Source organism: Panthera tigris, chromosome A2, assembly GCF_018350195.1.
Source record: "Panthera tigris isolate Pti1 chromosome A2, P.tigris_Pti1_mat1.1, whole genome shotgun sequence".
NCBI classification, from domain to species: Eukaryota; Metazoa; Chordata; class Mammalia; order Carnivora; family Felidae; genus Panthera; species Panthera tigris.
The window spans coordinates 3,125,782-3,144,217 of NC_056661.1; the positions used below are offsets into that span (position 1 = coordinate 3,125,782).

General features: G+C 62.5%; 2 protein-coding genes across 2 annotated transcripts; one reads left to right on the plus strand and one right to left on the minus strand.

Moving 5' to 3' along the window:
* Nucleotides 1-507: 507 nt before the first annotated feature.
* Nucleotides 508-9,238, plus strand: CREB3L3 (cAMP responsive element binding protein 3 like 3). The gene is made up of 10 exons (XM_042977771.1): nucleotides 508-701; nucleotides 1,233-1,361; nucleotides 2,005-2,272; nucleotides 3,119-3,240; nucleotides 3,805-3,942; nucleotides 4,743-4,849; nucleotides 6,736-6,804; nucleotides 7,958-8,042; nucleotides 8,201-8,297; nucleotides 8,509-9,238. The coding sequence occupies exons 1-10, from the start codon at nucleotides 675-677 to the stop codon at nucleotides 8,820-8,822; spliced, it is 1,356 nt and encodes a 451-aa protein (XP_042833705.1). The 5' UTR covers nucleotides 508-674; the 3' UTR covers nucleotides 8,823-9,238.
* A 714-nt stretch (nucleotides 9,239-9,952) lies between these two features.
* On the minus strand, nucleotides 9,953-18,041 carry SIRT6 (sirtuin 6). Its single transcript, XM_042977775.1, has 8 exons — nucleotides 17,928-18,041; nucleotides 16,043-16,170; nucleotides 15,494-15,676; nucleotides 13,242-13,301; nucleotides 11,763-11,858; nucleotides 11,605-11,685; nucleotides 10,982-11,105; nucleotides 9,953-10,874 (listed from the first exon to the last, which is right to left on the minus strand). The coding sequence occupies exons 1-8, from the start codon at nucleotides 17,991-17,993 to the stop codon at nucleotides 10,533-10,535; spliced, it is 1,080 nt and encodes a 359-aa protein (XP_042833709.1). The 5' UTR covers nucleotides 17,994-18,041; the 3' UTR covers nucleotides 9,953-10,532.
* Nucleotides 18,042-18,436: the final 395 nt, after the last annotated feature.

Here is an 18,436-nt window from a genome sequence, read left to right on the forward strand (position 1 = left end):
GGGAGTTAGTCCTGGGCGGCGGGAACAGTCAGTGTAAAGGCCCTGGGGTGGGAACCAGTTTGGCTCAATCCACATTCAGTGAGTAAATGACCCATAGAAGATTCTAGCAGGAAGGGGGGGGGGGGCGCTGCTCAAGTTTGTCTGTGGAGGGCTTGGAGGGTGGGTAGGAGGTTGCCAGCCCCCGGGGGAAGGCAGCTTCTGGCAGGAGGGGGCGACCTCAGCAAAGGCCTGGGCCGTGCCTCTTGGCTTTGTCCTGTCCCGAGGGTGGACCGGACCCAGTCAGGGGCCCTGGGCTCTCCTGGAGCCCAACGTCCCGGGACTCAGAGGAGAAACAGTCCCTGGAAGTAGGGGAGAGGTCATGGCAAAGCTGAGGCACCCCAGACTTTGGCCTTTGCCCACTGCAGGCCAGGAAAGCACAAAACATCGAGATAACGGTCTTCCCTCCCTTCCCCCAGCCTGCCCTGGTGCCACTGGCCCTGAACCCTGTCCGTCGTGCCGGTCCCCCAATCGGCACCCGGGGATGGGCCGGGACCTCCCCACGCTATTTCAGCATCTTTTGGGGGCGGTTACAGAGCCGCAGAGAGGAGCGCGGGGAGCCTGGGAGCCCGGTTGCGGGGTGAGCTCCGGATCTGGGCAGACTCAGGAGGCGGCTGGGGGCAGAGCTGGCCGGCCTCATGAATGGGGATTTAGCAGCTGGAAAGGTGAGCTGTGCCCGGGGGGGGGGGGGGGGGGGGGGGGCCACGGGAGAGGGAGGTCTCAGCCAGGAAACCGTCCCCAGACTCCCAGAGGTGGAAGGAGCCTCGCGCCCCCATTGCACGGATGGGAAGACCGGGGCTCGGAGCGAGCGTGCCACGGGAAAGTCCTGCCTCCATCCTGGGGCTGCCCTTGTCTTTCCTCCGGGAGGGGAGAGTAGGGATGGGCAGGGGGGAGAGGGAGCTAGTTTCATCGGCCCCCCCCCGGGGGTCCACCAGGCTGCTCCCCTCCCCCCTGCCCCCGTGCCCGCACCTTCTGGCACTTTTAAAGAAATCAGCTCCCATGCCCTGAGGAAGCCCGTGTCAGCTCCTGGCCCTTCTGGAGAAGGAAACTCCAGGGGCAGCGGTGGGCCGGCCTGGGGGCCGAGGGGGGGTGGGGGGCGGGGACTTGAGGCCCACGGCCCTCGGGGTGGTGTGCAGGTGGGAGGTGGGAGGAGAGGGGGCTGCGTGACCCTCACGCCTGTCCCCTCCGTGCCGCAGATGGCTTCCTCCACCGGTCCCATGGGCCCCATTGGCAGCCTGGAGCTTCTGGACCTGCTGTTTGACCATCAGGACGGCATCCTGAGACACGTAGAGCTGGGCGAGGACTGGGGCCACCTCGAGGACCAGGTGAGGGCGCGCCAGGCCTCAGCCCGGGGCCTCGCTCAGCTCCGTGCAGCGCTTAGGGCTCACGGCGCCCGCTCTTAGCAAAGCACATCCTTGTGCTGAGCCTCTCAGCCACCCTAAGGGGTGGCTGACATTAGCTTCTTACAGGTGGAGAAGCCAAGGCCCAGAGAGGGGCGGTAACTCGTCCAGGGTCACACAGCAGTTTGGGGGTGGGTTTGAACTCCAGCCCGGGGCTTGGGCCTCGGGTGGTACCCGTGCTACGAGATTGTGTTGAGGCTCCAACAACCCCAGAGGAAGGAGCGTTAGCTCGTCTGTCTGGCAGAAGGGGTAAGTGCGGCCCAGAGAGGATCAGTGGCTTGCTCAGTCACACAGCAATCAGGAACAAAGCATAGAGGGTTTAAAAAAAATTTTTTTTAAATGTTTGTTTATTTTTGAGAGAGAGAGAGACAGAGTGCTACGAGGGGAGGAGCAGAGAGAGAGGGAGACACAGAATCTGAGCCATCAGCACAGAGCCCGACGCGGGGCTCGAACTCACAGACCGCGAGATTGTGACCTGAGCCGAAGTCGGACGCTCAACCGACTGGGCCCCCCGGGCGCCCCCAGCATAGAGGTTTTAATGCCCACCCTTCTCTCTCTGCCCCGGCAGGTCCTGCCAGGCCCAGACTCAGATGATTTCCTCAACTCCATCCTGGCTTCTGGAGACTCGGTGCCCAGCTCCCCGATCTGGTCTCCCGCAGCCAGTGACAGTGGCATCTCTGAAGACCTGCCCTCCGACTCCCAGGACACCCCTCCACGCGGTGGGGCAGCCACCACCCCCGCGGGCTGCCCCTCCTACCACCCGGGAGCCCCCTGCCTCGCCGGGCCCCCCGGACCAGTGGCCCAAGTGCTGGACGCGTCTGTGGCCATAGACTTGGGTGGGTCCTCCTTCTTTGTTCACTGCCCTTGCCCGTGCCAGGCGCTGGGCGCCCACACTCACACACAGATGCTGTCATGGGCCCATTTCCCGGACGGTGAAATGGAGTCCCCGTGAGGCGAGGCCGTGAGTCACAGCTGCTGAGCCGGGCTTCCAACCACATCTCTGTACCTCGATGCCGGGACCATAGTAGACGTTCAGTGACAGGGCGTGAGGTCCGGGGACCCCAGGCCTCAGACGCTCCCCTCCTGGATCTGGGGAAAACTGGCCCGATGCGAACGACACCCCTCCCCGCCGGCAGGGCCGTCCTCTGTCCCTTCAGCTCTTATTAGACTCGCTGGAGAGTTAACAAAACGGAAGCTCAGAGAGGTTTGGTCGCTTCACCAAGGCCACACAGCTCTGCACAGTCGGGATAAGAACCGAGAGCTGAGCACCCCCCCGGAGTCTGTGCTCTGGGGAGCACCTTGCCTCCAGGCTGCCGGGTGCCAGGGGGAAGGGAGCCGCAGGTGAATCAGACCTGGGCGAGGACCAGGGGGAGATAAGGCCAAGCCGGCTGGAGACCTAGCCTGTAACCCTGGCCAATAACAGCCGGTCCCTCCTGGCTCGGCAGTGGGTCCCTCAACTGCCAGGACCCATCAGTGGGTCCTGATGAATCGGCTTCCCGTTTTCCATCGGAGGGAAGACCGAGGCACCGGTCGGGGATGCTCCCCTCAACCCGGGGCCTTGGGGCCCTAGCGCGTTGCGGTCAATCCTGGCGGCCTTGCTGGAGGAGGCAGGTAGAAGCGGGGAGCTCAGGGGCCCGCGCGTCACCCCTCCGCGTCTTTGTCTCTCCATCTGCCCTGCTCAGAAATGTGGAGCCAGGGCCTCCGTCGTGAGGAGCGGGCCGAGTTGGCCGACCTGCCTTCGAGCTGCAGCCTCACAGTGAAAGACCTCCTCCTCTCGGGCGGCGGCGGCGGCGGCGGCGACCTGGTGAGCAGCCCGGACCCCACGCCCCGGAACTTCAGCCCTTGCGGGGCTGCCGGGGTTCGTAGGGCCCCGATGCCTCCCATTTCGGAGACGGGAAGACTGAGTCACACACGGGGTGGGTCGTCGTAATAACGTTTTTTAAAACAGCTGAAACTTACCAAGTACCTACCACGGGCCACTCTTTTAAATGCCTTAAATGCGTCATCTTTTCCCGTTATTATTATTATTATCAGAGAGGGGTGGGGGCAGGGGAGAGGGGCAGAGGGGGAGAGAGAGAATCGCAAGCGGGCTCTGAGCTGCCAGCCTGGAGCCCCGACGCGGGGCTCGAACCCGCGAACCGCGAGATCGTGACCTGCGCCGCGGCGGGGCGCTGTTTCGCCCACTGGGTTCCCGGATGCGGAAGTGCCGGCTCTGGGGGCTGGTGCTCGCTCTCTGCGGCCCCAGGGCCAGCGGGGGCCCCACAGCAGACGCGCCCACAGTGTCCCAGGTCCGGTGTCTCTTTCGCCCCCGGGAGGCTGTTTCCCCGCCGCCCCCCCAGCCATGTCCCCCTCCCCCCCTCCCCCACAGCAGCAGCATCACCCGGGGGCCCCTCACCTGCCCCGGCCTGCGACCCAGCACTGCCAGGAGCTGGTGCTGACAGAGGACGAGAAGAAGCTTCTGGCCAAAGAAGGCCTCACCCTGCCCACCCAGCTGCCCCTCACCAAGGTGAGCCCTGGCCCCGGGCCTCGCCCCCTTTTCTGCGGCCACCCGCCCTCGAGTGTTAGGACGCGTCCTTCCCTGGAGCCCCGAAATTCGTCCTTGAGCCCAGCTCAGCGGGCAGAGCCCCACACCCGGGGGGCCAAGGGTGGCCTTTCCGGCAGCAGCGGTTTGGGCCCCGGGAGGCCTCCCTTGTGCCTTTCGCGCTGCCTCGTAGCCCCTGGCAGGCCACAGCTCCCAAAAGGGGTGACCTGTGCCCCCTCCCCCAAGCCTCGACCCGCACACGGACTTCGACTGGGCCGCGCTGCATTTTTGTCACGCCTTGAATCGGTCGCCAAAATGTCTCTGGCCAGGAGTGTTCACACACTGTTTCCATGGCCGTGGCCCCCCCTACGCCCACACTTCCGCCCGCAGCCCCCCCCCCCCCCCCGCCCAGCCTGTTTCTCGCTCAATGTCAAGACCTGGGTTCGCCATCGCCACCGGAACGTCCGCGGGGCCCCAGAAAGGCGCTGTGCCCAGACATGGCCAGAAGGTGGCGCACTCGCACCAGCGCTCAGAGTGTGGCCGCCGGTTCCTACCTGGGACTGGGATCTGGGAAAATTCTCAGGACCCGGGACCCCCCCCCCCCCCCACACCCACCCCGGAGACTTTGCACGAGTTCAGGGGGACGAAAGCGGTCTTCGAGTCATGGGGAGCCTGCCCCCAGCTCCCTGGGTCTGGGAGGGCTCCCCCCGGAGGAGCAGGGGTGAGGTCATGGGGGCCAGGCAACAGGGTGGACCCTCCCCCCACCCCACCGTGTCACTGTGCAGTATGAAGAGCGAGCGCTGAAAAAAATCCGCCGGAAAATCCGGAACAAGCAGTCGGCCCAAGAGAGCCGGAAAAAGAAGAAGGAATATATTGACGGCCTGGAAACTCGGTAAGGCTGGGGCCCCCGGGGTGCCCTTCTGGGGTGCGGGAAGGGGACCGAGACCCAGGGAGAGCCGTGCAATGGGGCTAAGGTCACAGTGTGGGGGGGGGGCTGAGAAAATGAGAGGTTTCCTTTCTCTCTCGGGGAGAGGTCATTTGTCATGTGAATTACAAGCGTGGGAAGATGCCCGGAGATGGCAGAGGTCAGGCTCCGGGTCCCTTTATGCCCTGGAACGTGAGGCACCAAGAAAGGAGGATGTATTACCCATCTTGCCCTGGGGCTCTGCCTGGAGCTGGGGTGCTTACCCCCCCTGCGTGAGCCCCACGGGTCCTCAGAGCTGCCGTCGTTTCCCTGATGGTGCGTGTTGTGTGTGGCAAGGACAGAGGAGAGATCGTTCTCGGCAGAACATCCGCCTCCGAAACCCCGCGCACCCCACTCTCACCAACTGCCGCTCTCTTAACTCTTGTAAGGGGACGGGCTCCTTTGCCTTCTTTAACAGAAGCCTAACGCGCGAGCAAACCCACTCTCTAAGCCGGGAGTGGCCTGACGGAAGGTTCCAGGTCTACCTGGGTCTTCTCTTTCTTCCCATGTCAGTTTTGGGATGCCGTACTTGTCCGGGAAGCTGCTCACTGCAAACGCGTCGACATCCAATGGTTCCCAGTTCTCTCGTTTTAGTTTGCTAGGCTCTGTGCTGTCGGCAGGGGAGGGACAGGGGGACACAGGGAGACCCAGAATCCGAAGCAGGCTCCAGGCTCCGAGCTGTCCGCACAGAGCCCGACGCCTCGGGGCTCGAACCCACAAACCGTGAGATCTTGGCCTGAGCCGAAGGGGGACGCTCAACCGACAGAGCCACCCAGGCGCCCCTGCCTTCTTGATTAATCTTGCCAGAGACTTATTTATTGAATTATTCTTTTCAAAGCGTGGCTTTCTGGCTTTTACCTCCTACCCACCTGTGCTTCTGTATTCTTCCACTTCTGCTCTTAGATTTGGTATGCCCCCCCCCCACCTTGATGTTTGGTTTTGGAGGGGGGGGGTTGCTATGTTGCTCTCTTGCGAACTTTCAACACGTGTGCGTCCAGCTTGTTGAGCTGCGTGGAGGTTGGCGAAGGTCTGTCCCTCTCCGCACTGTGTTAGCTGCACCTCTCGAATCGTGATTTACACAACTGGCATTACCATCTGGCCCTTGAATCTTCTCTAATTTATGTCCTGGATTCTTATTTTTATCCCGTGAGTCATCCAGAAGGAGGGCCTTTCCGTGGTTGGGGGGGGGGGGGTGTACTCTCTTGGCCGGGACATATCGTCATGCGGGGATTTGAGTATTTCAATCCCACATCTGGGTGGTCTGGGGCCAGACCACGCCCACAGATGGATACAGGTGGGAAAGATGGGTCCCCCAGCCTGGATCTGGGAACCCCCGGATGGACTCGGTCACCACTGTCTTAGTCCTCAGATGCAATCTGCGAAGCCCCTGATCAGCTTTATCTCGTGTTGTTCTCCCAAGTGCCCTGTGAACTAGGTAATCGTAGCCCCTTTTTACAGGTGAGGGGACTGAGGTCAGAGAGCAGAGCGGCTTGAGGTCACAAGGGAGGGTGAGGACTATAACCTGGTTCCCCGTGGACTCCCCATCACCCTCCCACTCAGTCTTCTGGAAGCATCGCTGCCCGAGTTTGGCATTCCACGGCCCGTCCTCGGGGCACAGACCGGAGCGATGCCCCGACATCAGTGCAGACGTGGGGGCCCTGTCCACAGACTTGCTGGGTGGCTTTGGATGAGTGCCTTCCCCTCTCTGGCCTTGGGTCCCCTGCCTGTAAAATGGGACCCCCCCCAGGGAGATGTCAGCCGAGCTAGTTGGTGACGCACGGGTTCTGGAGGTCACTGTGGCATTGTCCCTGCAGGATGTCAGCCTGCACCGCCCAGAACCAGGAGCTTCAGAGGAAGGTCTTGCATCTGGAGAAGCAGAACCTGTGAGTCTCGGTCCAGCTATGGGAGAGGACAGGGGCGCCGGCCCCCAGAGTCCCTTGCAGGAGGGGGGACAACGTGGGGGACAGCCTCTGCGATGGCAAAGCAGAGCAGGGGGTAGGGGCTCCACCTAGCAAGGGTGTGGGGTGCACGGAGGAGGGCACTTGGAGTTGGGGAAAGGCGTCTGCGGTGGAGGGAACGGCAGACGGACGGCCAGAGGCCGGAAGCACGGCGCGGCCGTCTATTCAACGTTTGTTTAGCATCTCGTCTGTGCCAGGCGTAGTTCTGGGCACCGGAACCACAGCACGACACAGACAGCCTCCCTACTTAAAGAACTCATGGTCTGGTGGGAGACGGACTCAAGGCAAAGGGCAATACGTAAAAGATAATTCACATAGCGATAGCCACTGAGGAGAAGAGTGAAGCAAGGTTAAGGGCCCGGAGAGCGAGTTGGGGGGGGGGGGGTGGCGCTACTCTGGGCAGGGAGGTCGGATGTGATGGCTTTTGAGATGAGACCTGATGGATGAGAAAGAACCAGCTACAAAAAGATCTGGGGGACTAATGTCCTTGGTGCAGAGGGAACGAGCCTGTGCAAAGGTCCTGGGGCAGAATTGGGTCTGACGCGTTGGAGTTACAGCCAGGAGGCCCGTGTGGCTGCAGCAGAGTAAGCGAGGGGGAGGGAGAAGGAGGAGGAGGAGAGGGCAGGTAGGGAGTGGGGCAGGTCATGCGGGGGGCTTTGGGGGCCACGAGGAAGACTTGGGCTTTGACCCCAGGGGCGTGGGAGCCCTGGCAGGGTCGAGAGAAGCCTGCTCATGTCTGAAAAGTGCCCTCTGGCTGCTGCTTGGAGCGTGAACCCTAGGGGAGCAAGAGAGGCCTTGGGGGTCCAGAGTAGAGGCTGGGGTTGGCATTTTGGTGAGAGATAATGGCAGCCCGGGTCACGGGGGTGGGGTGGCAGAGAAGTGGGTGGGTTCAGGTGGGTGGGATGTTCAGGGAGATTTGTTGAAGCGACGAGGGAGAGTCTGGGACTTTAAAGACCAGCGGGGCCATGAGGGATGGATGGGATTCAGACGTCAGCCGGGCTGGGGGGACCCCGGAAACGGATGGGGGCCAGATCACGGCCCCGGGGGGCTCAGCCAAGGCCTGCCCATTCCTGCCCAGGTCCCTCTTGGAGCAGCTGAAGAAGCTCCAGGCCATTGTGGTCCAGTCCACCAGCAAGTCGGCCCAGACAGGCACCTGCATAGCGGTAAGTCCCGGTCCCCAGGATGACGGGCGTCCTCGGCCTTGGCAAAGGGGTCCGGGTGGCGAGATCAGCGCAGTGTGAGCCCCCGGTGTCTTCTGGGCCTCGGTGTCTCTGCTCACGGGGTGGGGGAGGGATGGGGTGACCTCCCCCGTCTCCGCCAGGTCCTGCTGCTCTCCTTTGCCCTCATCGTCCTGCCCTCCATTAGCCCTTTCGTCGCCAGCAAGGCCGAGAGCGCCGGAGACTACGCGCCCGTTCGAGGTAGGTGGGCCGGGGAAGCTGTGCCCTCAAAACCCCTCTGGGCTGCACCATGGACACAATCCCCTTGGTTCCCTAAGCCCCTGCACTGGGCCTCTGGGGCTTGGCAGGGGGAGGGGGGCTCCTTGCTGCTACTCCCTGAGACTGGGGTCAGAGAACGGAGGGACTCCAGTCCCCAAGCCCGTCCCTCGTGACCCTCCCAACCCTTGCTCAGTTTTCTCCAGAACTTTGCACAACGACGCTGCGTCCCGTGTGGCCCCCGACGCCACACCAGGCTCCGAGGTCCCAGGACCACGGCCCAAAGCTGGCGCGTCCCAGGAAGGGTCTCCAGGCAGCCCCAGGGCAGACTGGGAAGCTCAGGGCAGGTCGGCTCTGGGCAACTTGACGGAGGTGTTGGACAACTCGACCCTGATCACAGACAACTCGACGGAGAAGCTGAACCGGGCCACCCTGCTGGACTGGACTGCCCCTGAGCCAGCGCTCAGCCCTGGGCGCGGGGGACTGGAGGCAGCAGGGGAGGAGCTGTGAGCACCGTCCGGATGTGCCCCCGGGCCTCTCTGCTTAGGGGCCCTTCTGTGGACAGCAACGGGCATGGGGGTGAGAGGTGAGACCCTGGCGGAAGTGCCACGATGGAGATGGCACAAAGTCACAGCCACGCGCCCGCGGACCCAGGCACACACCGGACACGCTCAGACACAGGACAGGCGCAGGGCCACGAAGCCCGAGAAATACACACCCAGGCAGAGAAAGGAACGGGCACATACAGAGTGATCCACAGACTCAGACAGACACACGCACACACCACGCCTCGACAGCTCCCCTGCCCCGGGACTCCTTCCTGTCCCCTGCACGCTTGGCTGAGTCTGCGGGGACCCTGGCCCCAGAACCGCAGCCCACAGCGCGCCTCTTTTCTAAGATTGCAGTGATCCTTAATAAAGTATTTTGACAGAACACGTTGGCACAAAGCGTTGTCTAGGGCTCCTCGGCTCTTGGAAGGAGCGTCTGGGCCAGCCTCGGAAGGGGGAGTGGGGTGCGGCCCCCCCCACCCCCCACCCAGGGTGGAAAGGCTGCCTGCCAGGCGCCGGGAGTGTCTTCAGCACCTTGGAGAGCGGCCTCGAGCGGTGAGCGCGCGCGCCTGGAACCCGAGGTCTCTGGGGGCCTCAGGAGGCCCTTCACCGCGTCCTCGGACGATCTAGGGCAGCTGCCTTCCTGGGAGGGGGGCCGCGCTGCCCTCCTCGCTCGTTCTACGGACGAGGAGACCGAGGCATCGGAAGTGAAGGGATCTCACCGGAACCCGGCTGTGCCCGCGCTCTCCTAATGCGCCCCGCCCCACCCGCTTTGCGCAGGTGCAGGGAGGTGGGGGGCGGGCTGGGAACGAGGCCCAAGGCCACTGGCAGCTCTCATCAAGGGGCTCACAGCCTAGCAGTGGGGGGAAAATATCCAGAAACCATGCACAGGAGTGTATAATCACAGAGGGCGCCAGGAGCTCCCGCTGCGGTATTGCCCTCCTCCTCCACGGCCCCCCCAGGCCTGGATTGCAGGGAGGCCCAGGCAGACTCCACAGGGGGCAAGGGGACCGTGCATTCTGCACCCCCTGCCCCGCTCTCCCCGGGACTAGGACCCGGCACAAAGTCGTGGATGTTAAACACAGACTCAGATGCAAGAATTTCTGCTTTTATTGCATTGAAGACTTTTCTGGAAGTCTGGAGGAACCAGGTGGACACGCCTCTTTCTCCCTCTAGCCCCAAAGGCAGTGCAAGCCTCTATTGTCTGTGCCCCCAAGAAGTCTGGCTCCAAAAAGGTGGCTCTGCCCCCCCCTTACCTTCCCGGAGGGATCATGAAGGCGATTTGGGGGAGGCAGGGGATGGGGAGTGTGAGGGCCCCGGGGCAGAGGGAGTTAACTCTTGCTTAGGCTGGGAACTAGGGAGGGCCTGGCCACACCTCCCCAGAGCATCCTGAGTCAGAGGCTGGGGCACAGGGAGGAGCAGGTGCCTGGGGTCAGCTCCAAGGTCAGCGTCCAGGGTGAAAATGCTCCTCCCCAGGCCCACACCACAGGCCCCTCAAGATAAAGAGACAGGCAGTGGGGGGTGGGCCTGCCCTGGGGCCTGGAGCCCAGCTCTCAGCACCCTGAGGTTGCCCCCCACCCGCAAGGGCGGGTACAAGTAACAAAGTGAGAACAGTAAGAAAAGATGACTCCATGGTCTCTACAAAAAGCCCCACCCTCCCCGGGCCCCCTGGTCAGCTGGGAACCGCTTCGGCCTTCACCCTCTTGGGGGGCCTGTGGGGTGCAGGACTGTCCAGCGGCTCCCTCTTGGGGCTGGTAGGCCCAGAGCCGTTGTGCTGGGTACAGGGCTCGGCGGAGGGCTCCGGCTTGGGGCTGGCGGGTGCTGGGCCATTGAGCTGGGTGGGGGCCTCCTCCTTGGGCTCCAGCTTGGGGGCAGGCGGGCGAGGCAGGGGGGGCAGCGCCCTCTCCAGCACTCGAGGGCCGTCCCAGGCGGGGATCTCCAGGCCCAGGTGCTCCATGAGCCTGGTCATGACCTCATCCACATAGCCATGGATACGCAGGTCGGCGTGGCGGTCCTGCGGGGGGGGGGGGGGCAGGGTGCAAAGACAGGCCAGGCTTAGGCAGGGGTCTGGACGGGAGGAGGCTGGAGCAGGGGGTACGTCAGGGTGGGCTCAGCACATACGTGCTTGGTGGGCTGAAGGTTGACAATGACCAGTCGACCTCCTCGGCGCTTGGTGGCGAGTGGGAGGTTCCCGCTGGGCCGGATTTGCAGGGAGGTGCCCAGGGTGATGGACAGGTCTGCGTTCCTGGGACAAGAAAGGTGAGACTGAGCCACCCCCCCCCCCCACAAAGGTCTCGGCAGCCCTACTCCTGTCCCACAAGGTGCGAGAGGCCGCCAGCCCCTCCTGGCTCCAGCCCCAGTGCTCCACCAGCCGCCTGGTGCTCCGGAACACGCCCAGACCAGCCTGGGCAGCTCGCTCCACACCCTTCTCTGCTCTCAAGGGCGCCCACAACCTGTGCCAGCTTCCCGTCCGCCCGGAGCAGCCTCCCCACCCGGCCAGAAGCAGGGCTGCCGATGCGGGCGTGACCTCCGACGCTTGGGACTCATGGGCCAGAGGCATCCGCTTGCTGAAGCCTGTTTCCCTGCCCGCCGCAGGAGACTGGCGTACAGGGTGTGAGAAGGCTCTGTCACCAATGGGGCCAGCGAGGCCCAGTGAGGGTGCGGCCACCCCTTTCGGGGAAGCCTTTCCTGATGGCTCCCTCCCGTGCTGGAACCTCGTGGTCTGGGCTCGCGTGGGGTCAGACCTGCTGGCCTCGTCGGCGAGGGTGAGGTCCCGGTCAGGAAGGGCGTCTTCCCAGTCCAGGATGGTGTCCTTCAGCTCACCCCTGAAGGGGGGGGGAGGGGGGTCAGATGGAGACGCGCACCCTCCCCTGGAGCCCGGGCGCAGCAAAGGGTCACTTACCTGCAAGCACGCAGCCCCCTGGCCTTGGCCACGGTGCAGAGCCGGCCCGTGGCCTTGAGGCCCATACTGCCCACGACGGTGTCCCGGACATACTGCCTGTGTCGGGGGAGGAAGGGGGACCCGCAGGGGTTGGGTCAGCCCACCACCTGCTCCCGGGGCACCCGCTCAGGGGTCCCACTGGCGTGTCTCTTGTTCTTTTGGGGGGAGCTGTTGTCCCAGGGGAATGGGGGGGGGCCGCACGGCAGACTCTAAGCGCGAGAAGACATCCCACAAACCCAGAGCAGGGGACGGGGGCCTTCCACAAAACAGCTGGCTGGGCCGCACCCCAAAGCCAACAGCGTGGAAGCAGAAGGGGCAGGGAGCATTCCAGACAGAGGAGCCTGAAGAGATGTGATGAACCATGCAAAGCGTGACCCTGGGTGGGATCCCGGACGAGGAAACAAAAAAACCAGAAGCCACTGGGAACACGGGCCAGGCCCTGAGTGATCACACTACCCTGACCTCCTTTACAGCTCGCTGCGGCCGTGCCAACGGGAGAGCACAGCTCCTGGGAGGGAGGTAGAGTCTCGAGGGTTCTGGGGTCGTGGGCAAGGCGGTCTGCCACTTACCCCTCAACAGCACAGCAAGTACCAACAAAGTGTGGCAAAACGGTAACCTCTGTCACACTCTGGTATGGGTAGAATTGTGTCCCTCCAAAAAGATCTGTTGGGAGTCCTGACCCCCCAATACTTTAGAGTGTAGCCTTATTTGGAAACAGGATCATTGCAGATATAGAGTCAAGACGAGGCCACACTGGGGTAGAGTGGTCTCAATCTAACAGGACTGATGCCCCTGTGACAGACCCAGACACACAGCGAGGAGGCCACGTGACAACGGGGGAAGGTGGGTGGTTAGCCAAGGACCGTGAGAAACATCCAGAAAACACGAGGAGGCAGGAAGGAGCCTCCCCCACAGCCTCCCTTCTGGACTTCTCGCTTCCAGGCTGGGAGCTGTGGGGCACCTGGGTGGCTCAGTCGGTTGAGCACCAGAGATCGGCTCAGGTCACGATCTCACGGTTCGTGGGTTCGAGCCCCGTGTCGGGCTCTGTGCTGACAGCTCGGAGCCTGGATGGAGCCTGCTTCGGATTCTGTGTCTCCCTCTCTCTCTGCCCCTCCCCTGCTCGCACTCTCTCTCTCTCAAAAACAAAACATTAAAAAAAAAATTATCAGGCTGGGAGCCGACAGATTTCTGTTTTACGCCTTTCAGACTCTGGCTGTCTGTTACGGGTGCAGGGGACGAACGTCCCTCTCCGGGAGGAACTCGTGCCCCCAGCCTCACGGGCTGGAGGCTCAGGCCCCAGCCCTGCCCCTCCCTGGGTCCCTGGCAACGTCTGAAGCGACTCACAAGGCCCTTCCTTGTGATGGGAAGCGAAGCAGTAAGCGGCCCGGGCTGTCCACGCCTCGCCCCCCCGCCCCGCCCCCGCCCTCCGGTGGCACTCACGTCTTACACTTGGCGCATTCCTCCACGAACATGTTTCCGTGAAGCTCCGCCAGCTTGTCCCTACGGAAGGAGAGAGCCACTTGGCCACGGCGTGGGATTCTGGTTCCTGAGGCTTCGGGCAGAGCACTGAGCCCTCCTCCTCCAGGAAGCCTTCCCTAAGCTTCAACCTTAGGATCAGCAGATTCCCTCCTTCCAGTGCCTCTGGACTGCTGCTGACCCCACCATCCACAGCCTTACAGATGGCCCAACCTCTCTGAGCCGGAGGGACTGCTGGCCCTCATGGCTGACCCTACCTCTGCACATGGGCAGACCATTCCCTTCACAAAAGCCATCCACAATTGTGTTGGAACCACCAAGTGTTACCGGGGGCTGCAGGACAGGAATTTTCATCCCCAGTTTGCAAATCAGAAGCCTGAGGAGAGGAATGTGGGGTCAACTCCTGGTTCCCTTGGCTTCCCAGCTGTGTGACCTTGGGCAGGTCGCTTAGCCTCTCTGGGCCTCAGTCCCCATCTGTGAAATGGGACCACAGTGTCCAGCTTCTGGGTTATTTGGAAGAACAATGATCACACCTGGAAGGCTCGTCCCCTGGCTCCCTCTGTCACCTCTCAAATGTCACAGCCTCCCTGACCTAACTGGTAGAGGCTTCAACTCCCGCCCAACTTTCCCCTTTGGGTCCACGGCAAGGATCACCGCCTGACACAGAATTTACTTGGCTGGTTTGTCTCGTCTTCTGCCTGTTTCCTCCCTCCTACATGATTCCCGGGAGGGTAGAGCTTCTGTCTGTCCTGTGCACTCTGTGTCCTATGTCTGGAACAGCATGTGGCACACGGTGGACGCTGGGTCAAACAGTTGTTGGCTGTGACCCATTTTGCTCCTGTCCGCACACAGCGGGTGCTGGGGGATTAGTGCTTCCTCCTCCAACACACACATACACACACACACACACACACACACACACACACACACACACCAGTGACGCAGTGAAGGCGTGGGCGGTGCGTGCCAGGGATGGCTGGGCACACGCGGGTGTGCAATCCACGGTGCAGGAGGTCAGAGGCACTGCGGTCCCCAGGTGGACTCCCGCCGGCCCCCCCCAAGGCGCTGCCCTCCGCCTCCGGGAAGGAGCGTGCCAGCGGGTGGCTGTGCCCCACTCCCGATCTGCTGACGCGCCCCCACCCCACTGCGCTGTCCGGCTGTTTGGGGACACAGACGTCGCCGGCTTTCCCCACATGCCCGTAAAAGCCCTATCCTCCCGTGCCGCTGAACGTACTCACTACACAGTGAGAAAACGTTTGCTTCTGTTTCTAGAAATGTCTACACAGATCCCGAGGGGCAGGCCTGTAGCCACGTGCCTAGTAAATCGGCCTGACCCGAAGGATAAGACGCCAGTGGTTCCGGCCCAGACCGGAGCCCGACGGTAACCCTGAGCCAGAGGGGGCTGGAGGCTTAGTTAGTTCCTGAGGTACTTACATGTCGAAAGGGTGAAGTCCCCAAACGTGGCAACATCTCTAGGTTGTGAGAACTGCCAGACTTCTAGAGAAATTTTATCTTTGGGGGCGGGGGGGGGGAGGGCTCCTGGGTGGCTCAGTCAATTAAGCGTCTGACTCGATTTCAGCTCAGGTCGTGATCTCACGGTTTGTGAGTTCGAGACCCTCGCCGGGCTCCGCACTGAGTGTGGAGCCTGTTTGGGATTCTCTCTCTCCTCCTCGCTCTCTTCCCCTCCCCCACTCACTCACTCTCTCTCAACAGAAATGAATACACTTAAAAAAAAAAAACCACCTAAAAAAAAGTCAGTCCTTTGCCCTACTAGGGTTCACGTTCACTATGGAGGCAGTAACGAGGGATACGAAAACCCAACTACGAACATTCTAAATTCTCAGCACCCTCCTCCCCACGCCCAATTTCCCCCGGCCTCGCCCCGAGGGGGATGTCATAGCGGCCCGTGGCCAGGCTGTGGGGCTGGCAGCTGAGGACCCGAGGGCAGTCTGGGCCATCGTCCGGGCCGCCGGAGGCCCCGAGTGGTCAGGGCTGGAATCACACCCCCCCCCCCCCCCGGGACCGGGAAAGGGCACCCCAATTCTCGATCTGTGCCCGGGCAGCTCTGGTGACACAGGACAGCTCTGGTTTCTGGGCTCCCACCCAGTGCCCAGCGCTGCTCCCGGCTGCCCCCCTGCATCGGCCCCTCAAAACCCCCCCTTTTACAGACGAGGAAACCGAGGCCCGGAGGGCGCGGGGCCGGACGCGGGCGTCACCTGGGGAAGCCGGAGCGCACGTGCAGCCCGTCCACGTTCTGGCTGACCAGGAAGCACAGGAGGCCCACGCGCTCCAGCTGCACGAGTGCCATGTGGGTCTTCGTGGGCCGCGCGCTCTCGAAGGTGGTGTCGAATTTGGGGGCCAGGCCCCGCTCCTCCATCGTCCAGACGCCGTGGGGGCCCCTGAAGGTGGCAGGCGGGGAGAGACACGGAGAGTTCGGGGATCAGGGAGACAGAAAAAGAGAGAAAAGAGAGAAAGATATTTGCATTAGGAGCTGATTACCCCTAATACCAATCCTCCCATCTTCTAAGGTAAGAGGATCCCAATAGGCTGGCAGGTCCAGCGAGCCCAGGCAAAAGACTACATTCCCCAGGATCCCTTGCAGCTAGGTGGGGTCAGGTGACCACATTCTGGCCAATGGGGTGTGAGTGGGATGTGGCGCCACTTAAAGGGACACATCTGTAAGGGCAGGGTCTTTCCCGGCCCGACATCCCCCAGGGGGGGATGGCAGCAGGTGCGGCCTCAACCTCCCCTCCGTGCCCACAGACCTGAAGTCGGGGATGCCCGAGGCGGTGCTGATGCCGGCCCCCGTGTGGAACACCACACTGGAGGACTGCCAGACCAGCTGCGCCAGCTCCCGCACCTTCCGCTCCAACTCCTCCGGGGGGTCGAAGATCTGTCCGGGGACAGAGCAGAAGGGAGGGGTCAAAACATGTCCCATTGTGGCAAGGCGGCTAGCCACAGATGGGGATGCCCCTGCCTTGCCCAGGGCGGAGAAGTGATTGGAAAAAGTGGCTTGTTCTCATGTCCCTCCTCTGCCCACAGGCCTCCAAGGCTCCTGCATCCCTCAGGGTAGAAACCTAAGTCCTCCCGGTGGCCTGAGGCCTTACACGACCTGCCCAACTCCTCCCCCTCTCTGCTGCAGCCACTCGGGGCCTCCTCACTTTTCCTCCCAACACGCCAGGCCTGGTGCTGCCTCAGGACCTTTGCACAGGCTGTGCCCTCTGCCTGGAATTCTCCCACATGGCTCTTCCCTCATCCCCTTTAGGTCTTGGCTGAGAAGTCCTGTCACTTGCACACCCACGTTCATGGCAGCATCATTTACAACCGCGACAACATGGAATCAACCCCAGTGTCCACCGACGGATGAAGGATAAACACAGTGCGGTCCATCCACACACTGGACTATGATCCAGCCTCCAAAAGGAAGGACCTCCTGACACCTGTCGCCACGTGCATGGATCTGGAGGACACCGTGCACAGTGACAGAAGCCAGACACGGAAGGACGCTGCGCGACCCCACGCACAGGGGGTCCCTAGAGGGAGGCGTCCCGTCCACAGAGACAGAGAGCAGATGGTGGGAGCCAGGGGTGGGGCAGGGGGCGGGGAGTCCGTGCTTCACGGGGACAGAGTCTCAGTTTTGGGAGATGGAAAGTTCTGGAGATGGAGGGTGGGGGTGGCTGCACAACAGCGTGAACGTATCCAGTACCACTGCGCTGTGTACTTAAAAAATGGGAAGATGGTACCTCTCACGTTGTGTGTTTCGCCACAATAAAAAAAAAGGAAAAAACAGAAGTCATCTGAGTGGTGCCTCCTGGGCCCTGGTTTCAACGCAGCCCCGGCTCTCCTCGCGACTCCCAGCCTTACTGGTCTCCCTGAAGCTTGCTATCATCTGACTTCTTGCATTGACTTGCCCTTTGTCTGTCTCCCCTCTAGAATGAGGAGTTTTTGTCTGTCTCGGTCCCTACTGGGGCCCCGGGGCCTAGGAAGTGCCCGGTGCACAGTAGGCGCCCCATAAATGTTTGTGGAATCCAGCTAATAGACTGGCAGGGCTATTAAATACCTCACAGACCAGCCTTTGGGGGATGGGGGCAATCTTCCCCCCCACCAGCTTCCAGAAGGGGAGAGGGGACCCAGAGGGAAGGACTCGCCCCAAGTCCTGCAGTGGGCGAGGGGGTCTTTTCTGACACGTACCTACGATCATCCCGCCTAGAACCCTTGTCCACCACCCCCAGGATAAAGTGTCAGCTCCCCAGCCCGGCACGGGAGGCCCCTCCGGCCCTGGCTCTGGAAACCTCTGTGGCCTAGTTTGGTCCCCAAGCGTGTTTATTTCCATCTCCTCGCCTTCGCCCCTGCGGTGCCTTCCGCCGGCAACTCCGTCCCTGGCTTCCCCCATCAGAGAACTTCAGGACTTTCCACCGACGCGGGCCCCTCCCTCTATCCCGCCGGGCCGACCCGGGGCTGGGGGTGGGGGGGGCTGTTCCAGTCCCCGGGAGAGCAGGGGGCGTCACTTCCCGCCCCCTCCCCACTGGGAAGTCCCTCCCATTGTCTAGCCTCAGTGCCTCCCGAGATTCCCACAATGCCCCGCTGCTGCCCGGCCCCGCCCAGCCCGTGGCGCTGGGGGCGGCCTTCGGGCCGCCGGGCCGCGCTCACCTCGGGGAGGCCACACTTGCCCTTGTCCGCGTACGGCGACAGTCCCGCCGCGTAATTCACCGACATCCTCGCCGCCCCAACGGGAACAATAAAGTTTCTCTTGTTGAGGCCGCTTCCGCCGGAAACGGGGCAGGGCGGGGAGGAAGGAGGAGCCGCGTTCCGCCCTGCGCGGCCAGCCTCTCCCTCCAAGGCGCATGCGCCTCGCGTTGACGCCGCAGGCGCCATCTCAACTGCTGGCAGAGAGGAGCCCGCTTCCTTAGGTAGCGGGAAACGGGGCCAGCCGTCCACGTGAGAGTTCTGCAGTCACCTCTAAAGTGAGGGGCACAAGCGGCCGGTGCTCCCCTTTCTTCTTTTTGCAAATGAGTACATTGAGGTCCCCACGCCTCTCGGGACGACAGGGAGCTCGTGCTTCTAGTCAAGGCTCTGTCTGCTGCACATTTCAGAAGTTTACAAAGTCACGAATACCCTGCGGGGGGGGGGGGCGGGATGTGGGAGGGTCTTGGACGCCG